General features: G+C 44.2%; 1 protein-coding gene across 1 annotated transcript; it reads right to left on the reverse strand.

The window, feature by feature from the left end:
• Nucleotides 1-2,985: 2,985 nt before the first annotated feature.
• On the reverse strand, nt 2,986-8,940 carry LOC118077995 (vomeronasal type-2 receptor 26-like). Its single transcript, XM_035101710.2, has 5 exons — nt 8,677-8,940; nt 7,003-7,845; nt 5,977-6,204; nt 5,290-5,416; nt 2,986-3,899 (listed from the first exon to the last, which is right to left on the reverse strand). The coding sequence occupies exons 1-5, from the start codon at nt 8,938-8,940 to the stop codon at nt 2,986-2,988; spliced, it is 2,376 nt and encodes a 791-aa protein (XP_034957601.2).
• Between the last annotated feature and the right edge of the window lie 13,315 nt (nt 8,941-22,255).

Genomic DNA, 22,255 nt, shown 5'->3' on the forward strand with positions numbered 1-22,255 from the left:
TTCATTTTAGAAGACAGTTAATCTCTCTCCCCACCCCTGTACATCACTGAAGAGCAAATCTTACTAGAATGGCAATTGACTCAGCTGATTCAATGCTAGAAGCATGCAACATACATAATCAGTGATCAGAGCTACAGAGCCTTGTGAGTCTATAGTTCAACCTCTGAATGGCACTGGGGGTATTAATAACATCTGCTAGTGTAAGTCTGTTATTTGGAGTGTGGTTATTGGATATCCCTTAGGGTGGAGAGAAAAGTAGCAGCAATTGTGATTAATGATTATTACAGAAGAAATAATCACCTGTTCTGGGTTATACATTATCAGTGACTTTGGCAAACAAAATAAAAAAATTCCTTCAGTAGCACCTTAAAGACCAACTAAGTTTTTATTTTGGTATGAGCTTTCGTGTGCATGCACACTTCGTCAGATACACACTTCTTCAGATGCACACAAAAGCTCATACCAAAATAAAAACTTTGTTGGTCTTTAAGGTGCTACTGAAGGAATTTTTTTATTTTGTTTCGACTCAGACCAACACGGCTACCTACCTGTAACTTTGGCAAACAAGACAGCAATGTCTGTTACATCTCAGCCAAAGCATAGTCTACCAAATATGAGTAAGTGCTATTGATTCATAAAAGTGGATTAAATTCCTCCTCCCCAAATGCAGTTGGAATACTTCAAAGTCCAAAAGAAAACTTCAACTGCTTTGGAGTAATCAACGTTTTTCCATATGTATTTTCCTGCTTCAGAAGTCTGCTGACATTTCTGTCCCATTAGGGTGTAAATAATTAACATATGAGATTACTTGATCAATTTTGGGCCCAGAAAAGAAGGAAGCTGAGAAATTGTTAGGAGTTGTTCCACTTCTTCCATTTTAACCATTTTGGTTGCCCTCTTCTGGACACGCTCCAGCTTGTCAGTATCCTTCTTGAACTGTGGTGCCCAGAACTGGACACAGTACTCCAGGTGAGGTCTGACCAGATATTCTTATCCCTGATGCTCTCATATGAATTCAGCACAGCTGAAGACGGTGTGTACTTTCATTCAAGGCACGATGGGGGTCTGTACAACCGGACATGTCTCTGCGGCAAGACAAAAGTGTAGCAGGTCCTTATCTGAGAGATGTTGTTTGCAGATGGTACAGCCTCGACAACATTCTCCAAGGAAGTTCTACAGAGACTCATCAACCATTTTTTAAAAAATACTTTTTATTCATTTTATAAGGGGAAAAACCACAAACATACGAAAATGAAAAAAACGAGTAACACAGAAATACTTCTTACGCTCTCATAACTTCTTCTTAACATCATAATGACTTCTCCCAGTCCCCCTGCCCCAATCTGAATTTCATTTCTGATCATCTTTGGCAGTTTCAAAAGAAATACTTATATCCTCAACAGATTTCTGTTCTATTACCTTCTTAAAAGAATATTTATCTATGTCTTACTTCTATGCCAAAAACCTATAATTGCATCCCTAGACAATATTAAATATTACAATATTTTTTCAATTATAATTTAAATTTTTTCCAGTCTTCCTCCACCGTCTCTTCTCCCTTGTCAAGGAGTCTCCCAGTCATCTTGGCAAGTTGCATGAAGTCCATCATCGTTGGTATATCTTGACTCTCCCAATTCTTAGCAATTAGTAAACTCGCAGCAGTTGTGGCATACAAAAACAATATTTTGGGGGATTTCCTCCCCCACTATTCCCAGTAAAAAGGCTTCTGGTTTCTTAATGAAAGTGTATTTCAACACTTTTTCCATCTCATTATGCGACTCATCCACCATTTTGCCCAAGCCTGCAAGGAGTTTAGCTTAACAAAGGATAACATTCTGAGTCAGGACATTGCCAGCACTCAGCATTGGCGAGCGCACACTTGAGGCAGAAGAGAATTTTGTTTACCTGGGTTCCAGAGTGGTGCATGCTCTGGTTATCTCCTGGCCGCTTGGATTACTGCAATGCGCTCTACGTGGGGCTACCTTTGAAGGTGACCCAGAAACTGCAATTAATCCAGAATGCGGCAGCTGGACTGGTGACTTGGAGTTGCCGCCGGGACCACATAACACTGGTCCTGAGAGATCTACACTGGCTCCCAGTACATTTCCGAGCACAATTCAAAGTGTTGGTGTTGACCTTTAAAGCCCTAAACGGCCTCGGTCCTGTATACCTGAAGGAGCGTTTCCACCCCCATCGTTTTGCCCAGACACTGAGATCCAGCACTGAGGGCCTTCTGCCGGTTCCCTCGCTACGAGAAGCCAAGTTACAGGGAACCAGGCAGAGGGACTTCTCGGTCATGGCACCCACCCTGTGGAATGCCCTCCCACCAGAGGTCAAAGAGAACAACAATTACCAGACCTTTAGAAGGCATCTCAAGGCAGCCCTGTTGATGGATTTCTGTTTTTTAATATTTTGTTGGAAGCCGCCCAGAGTGGCTGGGGGAACCCGGCCAGATGGGTGGGGTATAAATAATATATTATTATTATTATTATTATTATTATTATTATTATTATTATTCCAACATATCAGATGACATCTACAAGGTGACAGCAAGCTACACTGTGCCTCCAGGGCAGAAGTGGGAGAAGAGTTGGAATTAGAGATGGTGCCTACTCAACTGAGCAAATTGATTGGTGACTGTTTTCTAATTACAGTGGTGCCTCGCTAGACGAATTTAATTTGTTCCACGGGTCTTTTCTTATAACGAAAAATTTGTCTAGCGAATCCCATAGGAATGCATTGAATTTTTTTTTTAAAAAAATTGCCCATAGGAACGCATTAATTGAATTTCAATGCATTCCTATGGGAAACCACGATTCGCTAGACAAATTTTTCATAAAACTTATTCGTCTAACGAGGCAACCTCCGCTCGGAAAATCCTTTCATTAAGCGGAAATTTAGTTAAGCAGGGCATTCGTTAAGCGAGGCACCACTGTATATGTTATTGAATCAAATGGGATTTAGTTAGAGGTGAATTTAAAGAGACTAGCTGATTCTTTGATTTTCTCTTCTTACTAACACCTGCCTTCTGTTCAACTCAGGCCTCAGTAAAATGACATAGCATTTGGGGGAAAAGATGCAGCCCAGTAAGCCAGCACCAGACGCCAAGATGGAGAAGACCTCCACAGCCACCATGTACTTCCCCTTGGTGCTCAAGTAGGTTGGAACAAAGGACAACCAAACACTGCAAAACACCAACATGCTGAAAGTGATAAACTTGGCTTCATTGAAACTGTCAGGCAGCTTCCTGGCTAGGAAAGCCACAATGAAACTGCCAAAGGCCAGTAAACTCATGAAACCCAGCACACAGTAAAACATGACAGTTGATCCTTCATTACATTCCAGTAAAATTTCTGTCATCATTGAATGCATGTCAAGATCTGGGAATGGGGGATAGGTTGCCAACCACACACAACAAATTGCAGATTGAGTAAGGGTGCAGGAAAGAATAATGGAATTGGACAATTTCCCCCCAACCCATGTTCTATATTTAGACCCTGGTCTTGTGGCCATGAAAGCGAGAGTCACAAGGGTGGTTTTGGCCAATATGCAAGAAACTACCAATGAGAAGATCATGCCGAAAGCAATTTGTCGAATGAGGCACGTCACCTTCTCAGGTTGGCCAATGAATAGCAAAGCACAAAGGAAGGAGATCAGGAGGGAGATGAGGAGAGTGTAGGTGAGGTTCCGGTTGTTGGCTTTGACTATTGGAGTGTCCTGGTGCTTAACAAAGATCCAAAGCACCCAAGCTGTGAGGATAGAAAAGGAGAGGGCAAAGGTGGCCAAACTGATCCCCAAGGGTTCTCCATAAGTCAAGAAGGTTATTTTCTTGGGAAGGCATCCATCCTGGGCAATGTTTGGGTAATGATCTTGTGGACATTGAAAACAGTCATCCATGTCTGGAAAACAAAAATAAATTGAGCTTCCAAGGCAAATAACATTGTTCCTTCCTCCTTGCCTGCCTATGGTCTTAAAGCGACAGAAGCAGCGGGGAGGGGGTGTTTTGCCTCCCTTCTTTCTTGGATCAGACCCCTCTGGCAATTCTTCCACCAGTCCTGTGCTCACTCCCCAGCCCCCCAGCCCCCCCCCCCCGCTGCCCTCTTCCAAGTTCCACATATACACCTCATCCTGACAACCTGAGGTGGGACACTCTCTGCCCTCGCTGTCACTTCCCCCGAGCAACCCTCTTCTGGGTGATTTTTGCCCTCTCCTGAGGCATTCCTTTGCTGGCACCCTCTGTGTATGGCCAATCATGGGGCACAGGGTGACCCATGGCAATACAGTCATACCTTGGTTCTCAAACAGAATCTATTCTGGAAGTCCGTTCAATTTCCGGAAATGTTCGAAAACCAAGGTGCGGCTTCCGATGGGCTGCAGGAGCTTCCTGCACTCATCTGGAAGCCGTGGAAGCCGTGTCGTATGTTTGGGTTCTGTCAGGGGGACTCCCTACAGGGAGCCTCCCCCCGTCATCCTGACCAGCACTTCGTCCAGCGACAGCACAAGCAGCGACTCAGGAGGAGAGAATGAGGAATGGAGCAGTTTGGAGAGAGGGCTCAGTGAGGTGTCTGAGCCCTGGAAATGCTATGGAGAAGAGAGCGTGCAGGAAGTGCTCAGAGACGCGTCAGAGCCCTGGCACTGCTCTGCTCAAGGGTCAGCGGATGAGGGATTCAGCGAGACATCGGAGCCCAGGCGTCGCCCCAGCCAGCAAGAGGGGAAACCTCTCCTTCTGGTGCCCGAATTGAGGCGTGCGCCCAACACGTAGGGCGAAGGGGTGGCGTTTTGGGGTGCCCAGGCTTTTATGCTGGTCGAAAAGCAGGCAGCGCCATTGCTGGGTTCTGAATGAGACTAGGCAATCAGGTTTTCTGTTATCTCTGCACTGTAAATAGTATGCACAATAAAACTCTTAAAGACAGTGCGGACTGGAGCGTCTTTACTCAAGAGTAGCCGCAACAATCCCCTGACAGGTTCCAAATAACGTTTGTAAACTGGAACACTCACTTCCAGGTTTGCAGTGTCTGCATAGCTGCCAAGTTATCCCTTTTTTACAGGGATTTTCCCTTATGCTGAATAGGCTTCCTCACGAGAAAAGGGAAAACTTGGCAGCTATGAGTGTCTGGGAGCCAAAATGTTTGAGTCACAAGGCATTTGGGATCTGAGGTACGACTGTATTTAACTGCATACTATCAGCCAACTCCGTACAATTTAAGAATCAGGGAAATTAGTTTCTGGTGTGCATGTACTGGATCATACCTGATGGAGTCTATAAATACTGTCCAAAACACCTCTTACCTTCCTTGTTGGAAATCTTTCCTTCTGAACATGGGAGACAATCATAGCAGCAAGACGGCTTCCCTTCCTTTTTGGCACGACTATAACCAAAGTGGCAGTTCTGATTGCACAGAGAAGCAGGTTGTGACTGTTTATTTTTAAGAGAGAGAGAGAGAGAGAAGATGCAAGTTAGATAGTTCATGCCTCACTGGCCCATCCAAGAAACCTGCAGTTTAGAAACCAGTTGGTGTAAAGAAAAATAACAGAAGTTTTGAGTGAGGGTTCCTTTTAATGCAACCACGACAATATCAGATACAGTATTCAGTCCCGTTGAATATCAAGAAGGGATAGCCCCCAAGCTGCCTGAATGCTTTCATCAAAATAAATCCTTGTCCCTCTGTCAGATGGGTTGAGCTCTCATTTGGTCCTGATGTATTCCTCATCATAGCTGCCAAGTTATCCCTTTTTTAAAGGGATTTTCCCTTATGCTGAATAGGCTTCCTCATGAGAAAAGGGAAAACTTGGCAGCTATGTTCCTCATCAATGTTGGAATTATTACTTTGGAAGATGATCTAGATTGGTGCTGTGGTCCCAGATCTCCCAGCACATTTAATTTAACTGTGAGGGATACCTGTTTTAGGGTTTAGCCAATGAAGCATTTATTGACCATTGAGGAAATGAATGGAGAATCCCTGGAGTGGACTTTACCTGGTTGAAACTGTTGGGCCACACAATGGCATCATAATCCAAGCTGAAGCCTTCTTCGGGGGCAACCTGTGTGTCCATCGCTCCAACTTTGACTCTAATAAAGGACACATTTGGCAACACAACCCAATTGATTATATCAAATCCCGTAATTAATTCCCCATTTTGGTCAAGGGAAACTTTGTCCGCAACACTATTGTTAAAAGAGACTCTTCTCAGAATGTTGTGGAGCTAGATCAAAGGGAGCATTAAAAAATGAAATTCATAATGATTTGTTGAACAATTTGCATTTACAAGAAGCTGATTACGTTTCACATGTGAGGGGGCTATGGTTCATTGTTCTTTAAAAAACTATGCAGGTCAATCTTTGTCATTTTTGTATAAGGCACTTATTAGAAACTGATTGTGTAACAAATTGATTAATGGTTCATGGAAATGCTCTTTGGAAAGGTTTTTTTTTTTTTGCACTAGGAAAATGATATGCAAGCTTCTATTCAACCTGTCCACTGAGATCACAGCACTCAAAACAGTTAAATATCAGAGGATATACAAAAAAGTGGAAATGATATAAATTATTTTTAAAAAGAAACCAGCGAACTGTTACACCTTCCTGCCCTCCGTGTCTTAGTAGTGACATGCATTTATTATAATATTTTTATCCCACCTGCACAACTCTCAAAGCAGTTAACACCATAGGATGCAAAATAACATAACATGACATAAAACAATTTCTAGACACTAACAGATATAGTAAAGTCTATTAGTTTAGGGTTGCCATATTTCAAATGATTAAAATCTGGACAGAACAATTATTTTGGGAGCAAAGTTGCTGAGCTTTTTTTGCAAAATTGCAGGGGGAGAGCTATTTTTATGGAAAATCAGCAAAAAACGGCACTGCTGACATTTGACTGATTTAGTCAGACATTTGACCAATTTCCACCCAGACACTACTGCTGCTGGCTGCAGAATTCTGTATATGTCTGGGAAAATCTGGACGTATGGCAACCCTATGTTGGACTCTCTCATTACCTGCCAGGAGTGTAGGTTTAGGAAATCCCGTTTCTCTTCTTCCACCATTGCTCTGTATTTTATTGTGTGGAGATGAATAGCATTCAGAGCATGTGCAAGAGCATATAGAGCATTGTAGACGGCATAACTGTGGCTACTTGTCCTCATTTCAAAAACAGAGGCAGGAAGGTCCTCAAGCTTCTCCTCCCCAGTACAACATTTCCTGTGTGCTTCCTCTAGAGATGGATGAGGGAAAACACATTCAAATGCTGCTTCCCAGAAGTCTCTGATAAAGCCATCTTCAACTTCCAAGTTAGGATTTCTCAGGTGAAGAAATTTCTGGAATCCAAGAAGCTCCTTTGCGTGAACTGCAAAAGCTAGCGCTCCATGGAAGATTTGTATGTCCAAATATCTCAGAAGTGAACACGAAGCAAAATCCATCTGGGCTGTCATAATCCAGACCTTTGGTATATCACCTCCTCGAAGGCCGGGCATTGCCCTCATTACCATCATGGTATGAATTTCACCATTCACAACCACAACATTGGCAGTGCTTTCCATAATAATAGCCAATACTTTTGTACCTTCTTCAAGTGTTTCATAGAAGTCGTCGGAAAATTTTAGCTTAGGAAATGTTTCTTTAAAAGCAATGCAAATACCTCTCTCGGCAAACATGGGAAGAACATTTTGTACAAATATCTCTCCAGTGTCATCTTCACAAGATAACACCCCAATCCATATCCATCTGAAATGCAACAGGAGCTGCAGAATCCCATCATATTGTTGAGACCCCTTTGGGAACATCTGGTGGAGAAAAGCTCCTTGGGTGTTGCTATTGGTCACAGGAGAAGAGCCGTAGATGAGCTAAAGATCATAATTTTAAAAAAGAGGGAAGTGTTGCAACATTATGGTACCAAGTTTCAACAAAACTAAATATTTGGGGGCTTTTTTTCTTTGATTAATATTTATGGACAAGAACCCCCCCCCAAAAAAAATCCATTAGGTTAATAGAATTAGAATGGAGTGGTTTTGGAAAAGTATTGATGTATGTGACTTCTAATTATACAAGGCAGGTGTTTGTTTGTTTGTGTGTGTGTATGTGTGTATAATCAATTCATACAAAACATCAAAGAATTTTACAATAACTGGACATAATGTTCTGTTTCAGTGTATCTGAAGAAGTGTGCATGCACACGAAAGCTCATACCTATGACAAACTTAGTTGGTCTCTAAGGTGCTACTGGAAGGAATTTTATTTTTATTTTTTATTTTGTTTTGACTACGTCAGACCAACACGGCTACCTACCTGTAACTGGACATAATAACTATACCGTAAAAACCCTACCAAAAAAGAGTTAACTTCAGAAATCAGACAATTATGGTAGAAAGATGGAACTCTTCATTTGTTACATAAACCTGATGGTATATAAAACTGTTCAGCTGACATTTACAAGTTGAAACAGAGACTTCCAGTTTGGCTTGCCATGGCAGGGGCTGGATCAACATCGCAGCCGTTTCGCATGGAATGTTTTGAGGATGAGATAGGAGTAATCACCCTCCCCAAAAAAACACCCTAGGACTGGGGGACGGGGCAGCTTCACCTGCAGATCGCCCAACACTAGCCTCCCTCAACAAACAGGGTAAGAATGTTTTGGACAAATGTCTCACCAGCAAATGTCTATACACCTAACTTACTTGTGGCATCTTGTACATAGACAGGACAGTTGACATGTGGAAACATAAGTCCGAGTTTGGTCCCCCAATGGCTGCTACTGGGGTGCTCTCACCATCACAATTGTAGTTGGGGGTGAGTCTGCCCTGTCCAGAGAGGAGTTCCACTGAAGCATGATAAGTCCAACCTGCTGTGAAATGGCTGTTAAATATGTGGCAGCCCAGTGTGACATTGGGTAAGATATGGGGATTTCCATTGATCTCCTCTACAGCAAATACAAAGGACATAATGTGCTGGTAGAGTTGTGTCACTGACCTGCAAATGAGATTGATATATGAAATTGCACAGAACTGAATTAAACCAGAGATGAATGGAAATTTTAAAAAATGATAGTGGCTTTTGACAACAAAGAACTGGCAAGACTGAGAGCTGAAACTATGGCAAAGCTACAAGGAGCAACTGTTGAGCTGGAAGGACTCACTTGATGAATTGGGAGAATACAAGCATGAGAAATGATGCAGCTCAGTGATAGAGCTGGGTTTCTGGGAAACATGAATGAGGTTATAAATGGAGACATGGAGAGATTTCTGGAAGACTTGGAGTGACCCCAGGTTACAAAGCTATTAAATCCCTGGCATGCTTTGTGAAAAAAGAATGGAAGAAATGGAAATGGAAGAGATCAGGCTGGAAAAACAAAGCAAATACTACAAGATGTGGAAATTGAAGCTAAAGAACCAATGTGAGTGTGGGCCAATGTGAGACTTGTATACATGCAGAGAGGGAAAGATTTGTCATTATTTAATATGGAGGCATGCAACTCTTTTGCAACTTCTTTTTATGAATCTGAAGCCCTCTTATTTTATTCTTTCTTTCTTTCTTTCTTTCTTTCTTTTATTTTCTCCTTTCTTTTTCTATAAAGATGTCTACTTGTCTCAAAAAGACCAATGGCTTCAAGGAACAAGAAAGGAGATTCTGACTAAACAGCAGGAAGAAATTCCTGGTGGTAAAAACTATTCAACAGGGCAACCGACTCCCTTGGAAGGTTGTGGACTCACCTACATTGGTAGTTTTTAAGCAGAAGTTGGATGGCCATCTGTCATGGATGCTTTAGTTGAGATTCCTGCATTGCAGGGGGCTGGACTAGATGAACCTTGGGGTCCCTTCCAACTCAACAGTTCTATGATTCTGTTAATATATGCACCCAGTGTAGGGAAATGTTTGGTAATATTGGCAGACAAATATAGATGTGTTGTTCCCATGAACAGGAGTGATTCACATCACTCAAATATACAGAGCAATAGTTTAGTTACTATTGAGTTCTGGAGAACTTTAAAGAAAAGGATGAATGCTTTTTTTCTTATATTAGTTGCAATTTATTTTGAGTTAAATCCTGGGATATTTTGGAATTAGGCTATAATTTATTGCAATGATTATCAACAACAGAGACAGCAGTCGTATTATTAAGATTCTGTGTGTTTGCCTTTGGAAATTTCACATATTTATCACACATATGTGTCAGTACTAAAAGCTGTTGATTTCAAAACAGAAAAATGGTTTAAAAGAGCTACTCACAATTGTGTGTTTGCTCACTACCAACTGACACTGTTTATAGTTACCAATATTGATTGAGCAAATCTACCCTCAACCATAAATACTGGAACTATTTAAAGGGGGGGAAGATGGTGAATAATGATGAAATAATATCACAAATGCAGAATATTTTGATTGCAGGTGTATAATATGGTTAGCAAAGTACATCTCCTTACAGATTGTCATCAAAAAGTTCAGTGGATGGGGGCTTCTCGAAGGTTGGCGTACTTGAAGTTATATAAAGCTGTGACATAATGCCAGCAATGATGAGGTCTCCAGACTGATAATATTGGTGAAGAATAGGAAGAGGGTCCCAGATGCAACATTGAGAAATAACAACCTTGCATGCAACTGGTAGCAGCAGCAACAGTAACCAGTTTGCAAATAGGGGGTTGAAGGGGAAAATCTTCATCATTCCCCACACTGTCATTTGAGTGTCCCTGAATAACAACATCTGAGCAGAATAGCCACACATGTAGCTGACACAAAGCCGGAATTGCACGATGTGAAAAAATCAGTAATCAGACTGACAGAGCCCTGGCTCTCAGTAACACAGCTTGTGAATGACATTGGGGATATTAATAACACCCAGAAGCCTTGGTTCATAAGTCTGCATTTGTCCGTTGGAATTCCCTAACAGCAAGGAGAAGAAGTAGACATAATTATGATTAATTTTATAATTACAGGAAAGACCATAATCTGCTCTGGCTTTTAAATGTTTTGTCACATTGCAAGAAAAAAAAACATGTTTTTCATATCTCACCAAAGTCTTAACTGGCCCTCCTGAATGGGAGATCAAAAAAGTTATGAGAAACAGTGGAAACATCTGTGGAAATCGGAACCACACACACACACACATTCTACAAATGGATAACCATTTTCTAATAAACCTATTTATTGATGTTGCATATAATCTTGAATAAATTCTAACAGGGCCATCTTTTCAAAATTTGAATACATTCATAACCCAAATTAAATATCCAATGCCTGAGAGTAATCATATGTATTTCCCAATATGTATTAAGAGCTTCAATCAATTAAAATACAGATTAAGATCAGATTAAGATCAAAGTAAAATCAGATGGCAACCCACTGGGCCAGCTATTTATGCTGGTCTTATACGGATTGGTGGGAAGAGCTAGGGAGGCCGCTTACATGCAGGGGCTTATAGAAGGTTCTTATAAAGGAGGGGGGTCATGGGCGTAGGCAGGGGGCAGGAGGGGGCAATTGCCCCCTCCTAGAAGCAGGGCCGCTGGTCAGCCTGCCCCGGTGCCGTCTCCCTTCTCCCTGGCTGGCTGAGGGGCGGGAGGAGGGAAAGCCCCAGAGCCGCGCAAAGCGTTTGGCTGGCTTTCCCTCCGCCCGCCCCACAGCCAGCAAGGGAAAAGGAAGGCTGGCTGTGGGGCGGGCAGAGGGAAAGCCAGGCAACCGCTTTGCGCGGCTCTGGGGCTTTCCCTCCACCCGCCCCGGTGATCATGGAGGGGGAGGAGGGGATCGGAGCAGCCCGATTTCGGGCTGATCCTGGCGCCCCCTCGCCCCTGCCGATCGCGATGGGGGAGGAGGGAGTCGGAGCAGCCCGAAATAGGGTTAGGGTTGGAGGGAAAGCTGGCAAGGGAGAAGGGAGCTTTCCTTGCCCCACTGTGGCCCCTCCCCCTCCCCTTGGCCCCGCCCCTTGCCCCCCTAATTTTCATCCTGGCTACGCCCCTGAGGGGGGGTCAGACTGGGCCCTGACCAATCATGGTGGAACAGCTCCGTCTTGCAGGCCCTGCAGAAATCCTGCAGGGCCCTGGTCTCTTGCAACAGAGCATTCTACAAGTCCGGGGCCAGCGCCTGGTGAGAATAGTAATAAATGCCTTGGAATTTTATGAAAGAAATATCAATAAACCATTTGCAATGTTCTTTTGGGACACAGAAAAGGCTTTTGATTATGTATCTTGGGTCCTCTTAAGAAAATTAATTGAAATCATGGGATTTTGAGAAAACTGGAAGAGCTATTACTGCCATACATTCAGAACAATATGCAAATTTAATAGTAAATGGAATACTTTCAGAGAAGCGTAGTTATGAAGGGTGCAATATAAGGTTGCCCACTTTCACCACTATTGTTTATTTTGGTTGTAGAGATGTTGTGAATCAAGGACCAGCCACCCGCTTGAAGATAAGAAAGACAAAAGGAGACAATGTATTTAGGTTAATGGGCTAAAGAAGGCCACAGCTGTTATTTGTTACAGCATGTGAGTGGTATTGGCTTAGGCATTGGATCAAACAAACTATACATGACTCCACCCCGCTCAGCAGGGAGTCATTCAAGTGTTAACAACCAGAAGGTGGAGCTTGTTGATGCAAATACAACTAGAAGCTTCCCCTGATGTCACCGGGGGTCGTGCCATGGCCCTAGCCACCAGCAGGGCACCAGACAGGATCCACAACTGCTGGATCCCTTTAACGGAATACCCAACAAGTAGAGGGGTAGGCAATGGCCACAACCTGCCCTCCAATACACCACACATATTCCAATGCCTAACCGCCAATACCTGAAAAGTTGTGACAATTTGCTACGAGGTAGGCGAAAAACCAAGAGTCTGGAGCCAATTTGCCAAACGCATAAAAATTCCAACCAGGCCCCTTGGGCAAGCAACACAACCAGCCAAGGTCCATAGCAATGTCAAAAGCATAGAAATGACCTAAAGGGAGGGTGGGCAGGTGATCCAACAAAATCCAGAAGCACAATGAGGGCTCAGCACTGCCGCACCACCAATTGGCTGGCTGCAGGGGCACGGTGTGGCAGCCGGGACAGCCCCCCTGCCGATGTGGGAACCGGCTCCCACTCCTCCCCTCTGGAAGGAGGAAAGGCTTTATGTAGTCAAACCTCGGTTCCCAAATGCCTCCATTTTGGAACGTTTCGGCTCCCGAATGCCGAAAACCCAGAAGTAAGTGTTCTGGATTTTGAACGTTTATCAGAAGCTGAACATCTGGTGTGGCTTCCACTTGAGTGCAGGAAGCTCCTGCAGCCAATCAGAAGCTGCACCTTGGTTGTCGAAGATTTTGGAAGATGAACAGGCTTCTGGAATGAATTACATTCAACAACCAATGTTTGACTGTAACGATAATAATCTTTAAATCTTTTAATGATAATAAATAATTATAAATTTGTTTATGTATACAACAACTGCAGCAAGGATTGGAAAAATAAGTAGTCTAACAGATCGGAAAGAAACATTTTCCTGGGTTTATGCTTTTTGTAGAATGCTGAATGGGAGGAGTTCTGGAATCCCTGATATCACAAGGGAGGTGGTTCTTAGCCAGTGGGAGGATGAAACGCCCTGAAGAAGAAATTAGAGAAGAGATTGTTATATGACAACACCAAGGTATCCAAACAGAAAAAGGTCTGGAAGGTGGGAAACATTCCTTAAGAGATGTGATATGTGCAGGGCCTTATTCCAGGGCCAAAAGCTCACAAAGAGGGGAAATGATCAGGGTGATCTTTTAAATACTAGAACTCAGGTTCATCCAATGGAACGGAGCGCTGGTACATTCTAGGGCTGTCTACAGGTGAGCTCTCTTGCCAGTGCCCCCAATGGCTGTTTGGCCAATAGCAAACACCAGACAAGCAAGACGTTCTTTGGATTCCACTGAACGGAGGACTGACAGACTCTTAAGGTAGAGACAAACTTCTATTAATTGGTTAACATTAGCAAAGAAATTGATCAGCAACGTAGAATAGAGTCGAATATAAAGCCAACAGCAACTGGAATAAACTACAAAGTTGCAATATTAACCAATAAGCAAACAATCTTAGGCAACAATAATCATATAACAGATAGAATAGGTACAGTTCTACATGTCTCCCCAGCCGATACTGAGATTCGAAAGACATATCTGGGATACTTCAGACTGGCCCCAGGGAGATCAGACTGGCCTCGACCAGAGCCAGGGCCTTTTCGGCTGTGGCCCCAGACTGGTGGAACGCTCTCTCACAAGAGACCAGGTCCCTGAAAGATTTGGCATCTTTCTGCAGGGCTTGCAAGACAGAGCTCTTCCACCAGGCCTTTGTTCTCTGTATAAGAACAAGCACAAAGGAGGTTTCCCAGCCCACTCACAGGTCCTTATAATATCAGTGGAAACAGTTGGTCCTGGTGAATATTAACTGCTTTCAATTTTAACCTGAGGATCGTCATTTGTCCAGTTTTCATTTTCATTTATTTGAATTTTCAGATGCATTTTAATCGATTGATGTCTTGTTTTATGCATATTGTATTGTTTATATGATGTTAGCCACTCTGAGCCTGGCTCCAGGTACAAATAAAAATGTATTATGATTTATTATTAATCTGGAATGGAACATAGAACAATGTATCAGAATTTCCCTGTCTCCTTCAGGTCTCATGCCACGCTGGCAACAGATGCAGTTCATGACGTAATGACATTCCCATCCTTTCATGTAATTATGTTCCCATACTGCGTGGCCCTCATCCCCCCCCAATGCCATGGAAGAGGTGCTGACCGCGGGAGGCCCAGTAGGCCTCAGGCCGCGCCACCTGCGTGGCCCCAAACCAGCCCCGATGCCAGGAAGGAGGTGCCAGCCACAGTAAGGCCTAAGCTGGCCCCACCATGGCCCCAATCCCAGGCCCGGCCCCAAGGGGAAGCCATGAAGGTGAGGAACACTTACCTCACCAAGAATGAAGTTCAGCAATGCACCCAGTAGGAAGAAAACAAAGCCCATTGTCCTGCCGAGATGGGGTGGGCAACGGCCAACCTGCAGAAAAGTGGGTGGCACTGGGCCAGGTAAGACCCATGCGGTGTGGCAAACCCCACCCACATTCTGGAGGGGGTGTGAGCGGAAATTACGTTCCCATCCTTTCACTTCTCAAACTGTCACTTTACTTATATTAAAGCTGCAGCTACATTGCAAACCAGGAGCACCGCATTCTGTTTTATTCCCTGGCAATACAGGTGCCCTGCTCTGATTCATAGGCCCAGTTTGTCAATCCAGATCATGATCCAGATTATGATCAGAAAATACAAGTCTTTGGCAATCCTATTTGCTAGCTCGGATGGCTTTGAAACAGAATTAGACAACAGCCCTCTTCGTTCTTTCTTTAAGCCACAGCATCAGATGTCAGGCTGGGTCTTTGCAAACAGAAAACAAAATGCCACACTTGGAGAGCCTGTGTAACAGCTTCCCCTCTGCTTCTTTTCCAGTTCCAACTCATGGTCTCCAAAATCTTGCTAGATTCAATTGGATTTATATGCATCTCACTGAGATGGATCTTGTACTCCATATTTTCTGGTGATCAGGAGGTAGTTCTATAATTAAATGTATATACCTTCCATCAAGGGTGGGGAAGATGTGACCCTCCAGATGTTATTGGTCTACAATGCCCATCACCCTCAACTATGGACCATGATGCCTGTGAAGGAGGGCATTAGCCAGGAACACCTGAAGACCTCATAGATCCCACACAATCTATTAAATGGTGAACATCTTACTGGAGTCCTGTAAACTAGATGTCCAGGAGTTTAGAGAGGAATTGGATGCAAAATGAGAATGTGCTATACAGTGTATTACCTAAAACAATTTTCAAAAATGCCTTGGAATCCATATAGAACATCTCTTTTGGTTTAAAGCTGAGATTGATCCAAGAAAAGGAAAAGAAAGATGCTTCAGTTATATTGGACTCAACAACTTCTTGACGGGAAAGGATGGTCTCACACTGATAGACGCCACTCTGAACCTAATGTGCGCATAGTGTTATTCTCCATTTGCTGTTGTCTTATTCTAGCTTGTTGTTTCACAGACAAAACTGAGAGGATGGGGAAGCCAAGGCTGGCAAACCGTAGAGCATTCCAAAGACATGCAGGCAAAACTGAGAGGATGGGGAAGCCAAGGCTGGCAAAGCGTAGATCATTCCGAAGACGTGCAGTGTCCAGAAAGCATGAAGGAAAAGCAGTGAAAACTGGTGGTCTGTATACAGCGCAGTCATATGGGCTGAGGTTTCTCATAAAGTAGAGGAATGCACAGGAAAGGGAAGTTGATGGAGAGACAGGCAGGGAGTGGAGCCAGTCATGTTGTGCCAGGGAGGAGTGCCAAAAAAAGCCCATGCAGCCCTTTAGGTGCCGGAGATCCACCAAGCCCCATAGAAATCCCAAGAGTGAGCCCACTCTTTGCTGCTGGCTGTTGTGTGTGTTTTTAGTGTGTGCAGTCAGGAATGGCTGTACAATTAGGCAGAATGAGGCAGTTGCCTCAGGTAGTAGGTGCTGGGGTGGGTAGAGATGTGTAGACCAGGGGTCAGCAAACTTTTTTGGCAAGGGGCCGGTCCACTGTCCTTCAGACCTTGTGGGGGAAAAAAGAATGAATTCATATGCACCCTGCTTTCTTCAGTCATCTCACCCCTTGCTTTTTCCTGCAAGACTAATTGCAGCTGTTAACCATTGTTAACATTCGTCCACAGGTTTACCACTCATATCAGCCAATCACCCATTCCCACCACCCTACTGAGTAATACCCCTCCCTGTCCTCTCACTATACATAAGGGTTTAGTGACTTCTGTTTCAGTGTATCTGAAGAAGTGTGCATGCACACGAAAGCTCATACCTATGACAAACTTAGTTGGTCCCTAAGGTGCTACTGGAAGGATTTTTTTTAAAAGAATTAATCCGTTCCAGACTTTTAAAAACAAACCCTAAAACAGCAATGTAACATGAATTTTCCTATCTAACGAGACCATTGAGCCATAAATGCCGGCACCTCTTCCGGGCTTTGGAAGTCTCCAGAGGCCCTCCCACCATTTGCAGCCCTCCCACCAGCAGGGGTGACCCTGGCACTGCGTTTCATTGGTAGAGCCGCCACCGCGCAGCGCTGCGTTGGCTCTACCAATGAAACGCAATGCTGGGGTCAGCCCTCAGCCCTCATCCCGGTACTGCGCTTCACCCTCGGACTCTCAGGGGGTCCTTAAATGGCTGTGTGGCCAGGATTTACAACCCTGTCGGGCCTGGCTTGGCCTTCAGACCGTAGTTTGCTGACCCCTGGTGTAGACCACACAAGCTGCACTGCACCTCCTCAGTTTGTCTGCTGCCCCATCAGCAGCATAGAAATAAGAGCCAATGGCCAGCCCAGCTCAGCTTGTTTATGTGGAATTATGTGTATGGAGGGAACATCTTGTCATTTGTCTGGGGAGCAGAAAGTAGTATCAAAGGCTACTGTCTTTTGATCCAGACATTGGTCAGAAAAGTTTCCTCAAGCAGCAAGGCATCTCGGCTTGCTTCCTCCACCTGCTTATCCGCCCAAGTACCCAGTCCTTGAACAGTTGAGTGTCTCTGTCTGGTGGCTGCCACAGCATATGGAAACCCTTTTTCCTGGGGTGGCAATGGTATGTTGGCTATTGATGGCTAAAGTAGAATTTTCTTTCTTCAAGCATCAACTTATCAGAACGTGGTTGCCTTCATCACATCTCCAGCGGGCGAAAGATTAGTCATAATTGAGATTTGCATCCTTGTTGCCATGACACTGATGCTTTACATGCTGTGTAAGTACATCATTGGTGCACGTTGATACTACTGTCGTGGATTTTGCTTCAATGCCAATAGCATTTCCAAAAAGAGATGGCAGGATCCACCTTCCCTTTACTCCTTTCATCTCTCTTGTTGGGATTCTGGTGAACACAGAGTTAAAACACTCTGGAGGCGTTCTGATTCTCTGGGTGTCTGCCCACAAGTGATACGTGCAGTTTCCCTTGCTCTGATTTCAGTGTTTTGGTTTTGAGTCTGAGTTTCTGCCGGAGAGGAGTGTGTAGGAGAGAGTGCTAGAGATAAGAGCTGCAAACATGCAGCCAGCTTCTGTTGGTTTTGCTGTTTCTTTTGTGCTTCTGTAATAAAGATGAGTTAGACCAGTTAAACCACAGAGCCTAGGGCTTGCTGATCAGAAGGTCAGCAGTTCGAATCCCTGTGACGGGGTGAGCTCCCGTTGCTCGGTCCCAGCTCCTGCCAACCTAGCAGTTCGAAAGCATGTCAAAATGCAAGTAGATAAATAGGAACCGCTACAGCGGGAAGGTAAATGGCATTTCTGTGTGCTGCTCTGGCTCGCCAGAAGCGGCTTTGTCATGCTGGCCACATGACCTGGAAGCTGTACGCCGGCTCCCTCGGCCAATAATGCGAGATGAGCGCGCAACCCCAGAGTCGGTCACGACTGGATCTAATGGTCAGGGGTCCCTTTACCTTTTAGACTAGAAGCAACGGAGTTGAGTCTGTTTTATTGAAGACACAGACTGCCATCGTTCCAGCTGCGCTGTAACTCTGCTGGATCCGAACAAGAAGAAGCTTTGCAGAGCGAGCTGGGGAGCGTGCTGGGCAGCCATTGAAGGTTGGCTGCGTGGGTCTAAGTATTTACGACCCACTAATGAACTTTACAACACTACATTTATCACAACATCTCTTAGATTTCCGGGGGTGAGTTACAGCTGTCACCCACTGAGAGCAATGGCACTGTTTTGTTCTCCCTGAATAAGTGAGTTCCAGCACTTGGAAGAAAAGCATAAGTCCCTGGGACACCCTGGACAATTCCCTTCCCCAGTTTGCAAGTCTCTCCTCCTTTCCCAACTAATCCTCATTTGCTGTGGGAGAGCCCCCATTCCTGGTCCTTGCCACCCTGCCCTCTACTAATGCTCCATTTCCATGAAGGAAAGTGCTTGGGGGAAACAGGCTGCAGAGGATAAGGCCATGGCCAATGTGTGTGGCTCCAGAGCCTACCTAGATATTGAGATATATGCAGGGCTTTTTTTTCAGGTAGAATTAACCAGGACCAAGTTCTGGCCCCTCTCAGGTGGGCGCCTCTGCTGTTCTAAGAGAACAAGGGAGGCATTCATGGTGTGTTCCGGTGCCTCTTTTTCTAGTAAAATAGCACTGGATAGATGAACACATGGCCTGTTTGCCTACATAATTTATTTTTATAGGGCACTCCAAAGTCAGCAAAGCTCGGGGGGGGAGGGAACCAAATGATCCAAGAATTTGCATATTTTAAGCATACGGCAGAGCATGAGGCAGCCTGGCAAATGCAAGTCTGTAGGACAAAGAGGACAGGTGTATCTAGATACCCCAAAATCTAAAGCTCTCTAAAGAAGGCCAACCATCTGGTGACAGAAGTATCAGGCCAAATGGAAATAGGACTTCAGACCACCAGGGCGGCTTAAATCAAGGCATGGAAACCCTCAATCTAAGGGCTGAGAGCAGAAAATATTAATAGAAGTCATTTTCATGTTTTTGTTAATTTGATTTTTTTATTTGTCCTTCTTCATAAGGTCCTGAGGCACGTTTGTTGTACAACTTGGCAATTTAAATTCAATATTAAGAACAGTTTGAAACCAAGTATCCCCCCCCCAGCTTATCAGACTAGCGTGCTAGAACACAATTTCTTCATTCCTTTTCTCCCTACCTCCTTCTTAGATCAGAAGGAAATGAAAGTAAAAATGGAGTTTCAAGAGGCAGTGAATATAATTCGAACGGTGGTTGTTCGGATTGATCCAATCTTCGAAGGCAAGGATGGTAAGCATTTTATATGCACATCCACACTTTTGCTGTAACATGTTTAAATTAAACAGAGTTCAATTCTTGCAGTCCACTTTGGGATTCAAATTGGGTGAGCAAAACATGTATTCAATGAAACTCATCACCCAACAGAGTTTAGCACGTTTCCATTGCTCAGCAGGAAGAAAAGCAGACGATCGTGATTCTCACATCTCCCCACTAGAAATGTCGTCCTCCCCCATCAAACTGTAATTCACAATGTTTCTGCTAGTGCAAGATTTTAGCACTAGCCACAAGGGAACATTTCCCCCACTTCTCCTGCATGCCATTACCAAAGCTGCTCTCGGGAGGGGGGGGGCGATGACTGGAATGGGGCTGACAGTATATCCTACTTAGCTCTATGTGGGATGCAACCCAGAATTCAGCAGGAAAAGAGTTTCGGCACCTCTATTTTCTTAGATCTCACAAAGCATAACTGAAAACTGCAAAGTACTCTTTGTAAACAGTATTTGGCTTTACTGTGGGACTTGAGGTGTGAATTGGTTTGTGACCCTGTGTATTCCCAGCAGAACAGGAGGACATAGTAGGGGAACATTAGAGATATTTCATGAACCACTTTTAATATGAGAATAGGATAGTTGATTGCATAGGTCTTTGGTCTGATCCAGCTGCAGTGGTGTTCTTAGGCTTTTCATTGGTGATTTCAGCCACAGAGAATCAAGTCTGCCCTCATATTCATAAGTTACAGCTAGGTAGCTGTGTTGGTCTGACGTAGTCAAAACAAAAAATAAAAAAAATTCTTTCCAGTAGCACCTTAGAGACCAACTACCTATGACAAACTTAGTTGGTCTCTAAGGTGCTACTGGAATAAATTTTTCTCATATTCATAAGAAATCCATCCTGGAGCTCTGCTTCTTGTTTCAGGCTTGAGTGTTTTTAAGTGTTTGAAAATGGTTTCCTGATATTTGCAAATTGTTATTTCATATACTCCTGCCTTAAACTGTTTCAAATATTTTAGACTTAGTAATACTTGCTGCAGCTCAAAACATGTCAGAGAAAGTGCGGTATTTTGCCAAGAAAAATGATGAACTGCAAAAAGACATTGGTAAGCTACCCTGCGACGCTGAAGAATTGTAGTGCAGTGGGAACCTGCCCTGAGTCTGCACCAGCTGAAAGCCCCTTCTCTAGCTGAATACTCTTAGAGCCAGAGCAGAGTGCTGCCCTCTTTTGCATCCGGCCACCCTAGAGAAACCTCAGAGATATTCAGTTCAGCTCTCCTGAACTGTTGAATTGATTTAACTTCTATTGTGAGGAAAGAAAAGACAAGCCCATCATCAGAAAGAAGCCCTTATCACCCACTCACATAGTGAATGGACCCATTGGCCACTAAATACATAATTGGTAAAGTAATTTAAAATTGTCTATAAAGCTTTAGATGTGAAAGCAAATAATGGGAATGAATGCCTATTACGTCACTTGTACATAGAAGCAAAATAAAGATGTTCAGCAGCAAAACACACATTTTGTGAGAGTCGTATACAGTATTGTAATGCCATTTCCCCCTTTCTCTTTGAGCTTGGGAAATATTATTTATTGCATTTAAAGACATTAGGCCAAAACCAAGTCTAAATCCTGATTGAAATGGATCTAGAAAATCAGTTCCCTCCAAGAGCACCTGGATCTGGTCCACAAGCACCCACTCAAGAACCTTGCCCAGGAAGGGGAGATTAGCAACTGACGGGCAGTTACTTAGATTTTCTGAGCCCAGGGATGATTTCTTTGGGAGTGGTTTTACCACTGCCTCCTCCAACCCCTCTTATAAAGAGGCATTAATCACCTTTCTGGTCCAGCCAGCTGCCTGCTCCCTGCTAGTTTGTATCAGCCACAAGGGCCAAGGGGGCCCCAAGCACCTTTTCCGCATTCTTGAACCTTACCAACTGAAACACACCCAACACAACGGAAACAGACTCTGCTCTGGACACCCTTCGAGATTCATTGCTATAAAAGCAGGGTCAAGATGCAAGCAATTTTGTCGTTAAAATGCTTTGCAAACAAGTCACAGAAAGCTGCTGTCAGTTCTACCATCTCCTTCGGGCAGACGGTAGCAGGCCCTGTGTTACCCGGGAAAGCTCTGCTGGATGGCACAATGGAGGAAGCAAAGCAAACCTTCCTTGTAGTCTTCACTGCCACTTGGGAGACTCGAGGATGAGCCCTCACCAGTAGTCAATTGCATTCAACCAGATTTTTCCTCCACTCAAGTTCAAGCCATCTCCCAGTTTCTTTCTTTGCCCTAACCTCTGCAGTATACCAGGGGGACAAACAGGCTGCATGAAGCAGGAGTGGGCACTCAGGGCCAATTTTGTCAATGGCCCAAGCCAAGGCAGAGGGTCCTCTGGGTAGTTGCACCTGCCCTGTAGCACTCCCTCCCACCAGATGTCAAGGGGGAAATCAACTATCTGACTTTCAGAAGACATCTGAAGGCAGCCCTGTTCAGGG

The sequence above is a fragment of the Zootoca vivipara genome, chromosome 17 (assembly GCF_963506605.1).
Source record: "Zootoca vivipara chromosome 17, rZooViv1.1, whole genome shotgun sequence".
Taxonomy (NCBI): Eukaryota; Metazoa; Chordata; class Lepidosauria; order Squamata; family Lacertidae; genus Zootoca; species Zootoca vivipara.

What these genes read in the sequence shown, in the direction of transcription:
- LOC118077995 (XM_035101710.2), bottom strand. Translation starts at nt 8,940, where the DNA reads ATGTCCTTTGTATTTGCTGTAGAGGAGATCAATGGAAATCCCCATATC. An exon ending in TAAACCTACACTCCTGGCAG is followed by an intron (nt 6,205 to 7,002) that starts GTAATGAGAGAG and finishes CCTTTGATCTAG; the next exon opens with CTCCACAACATTCTGAGAAG. An exon ending in AAAGATTTCCAACAAGGAAG is followed by an intron (nt 3,900 to 5,289) that starts GTAAGAGGTGTT and finishes TTTGTTTTCCAG; the next exon opens with ACATGGATGACTGTTTTCAA.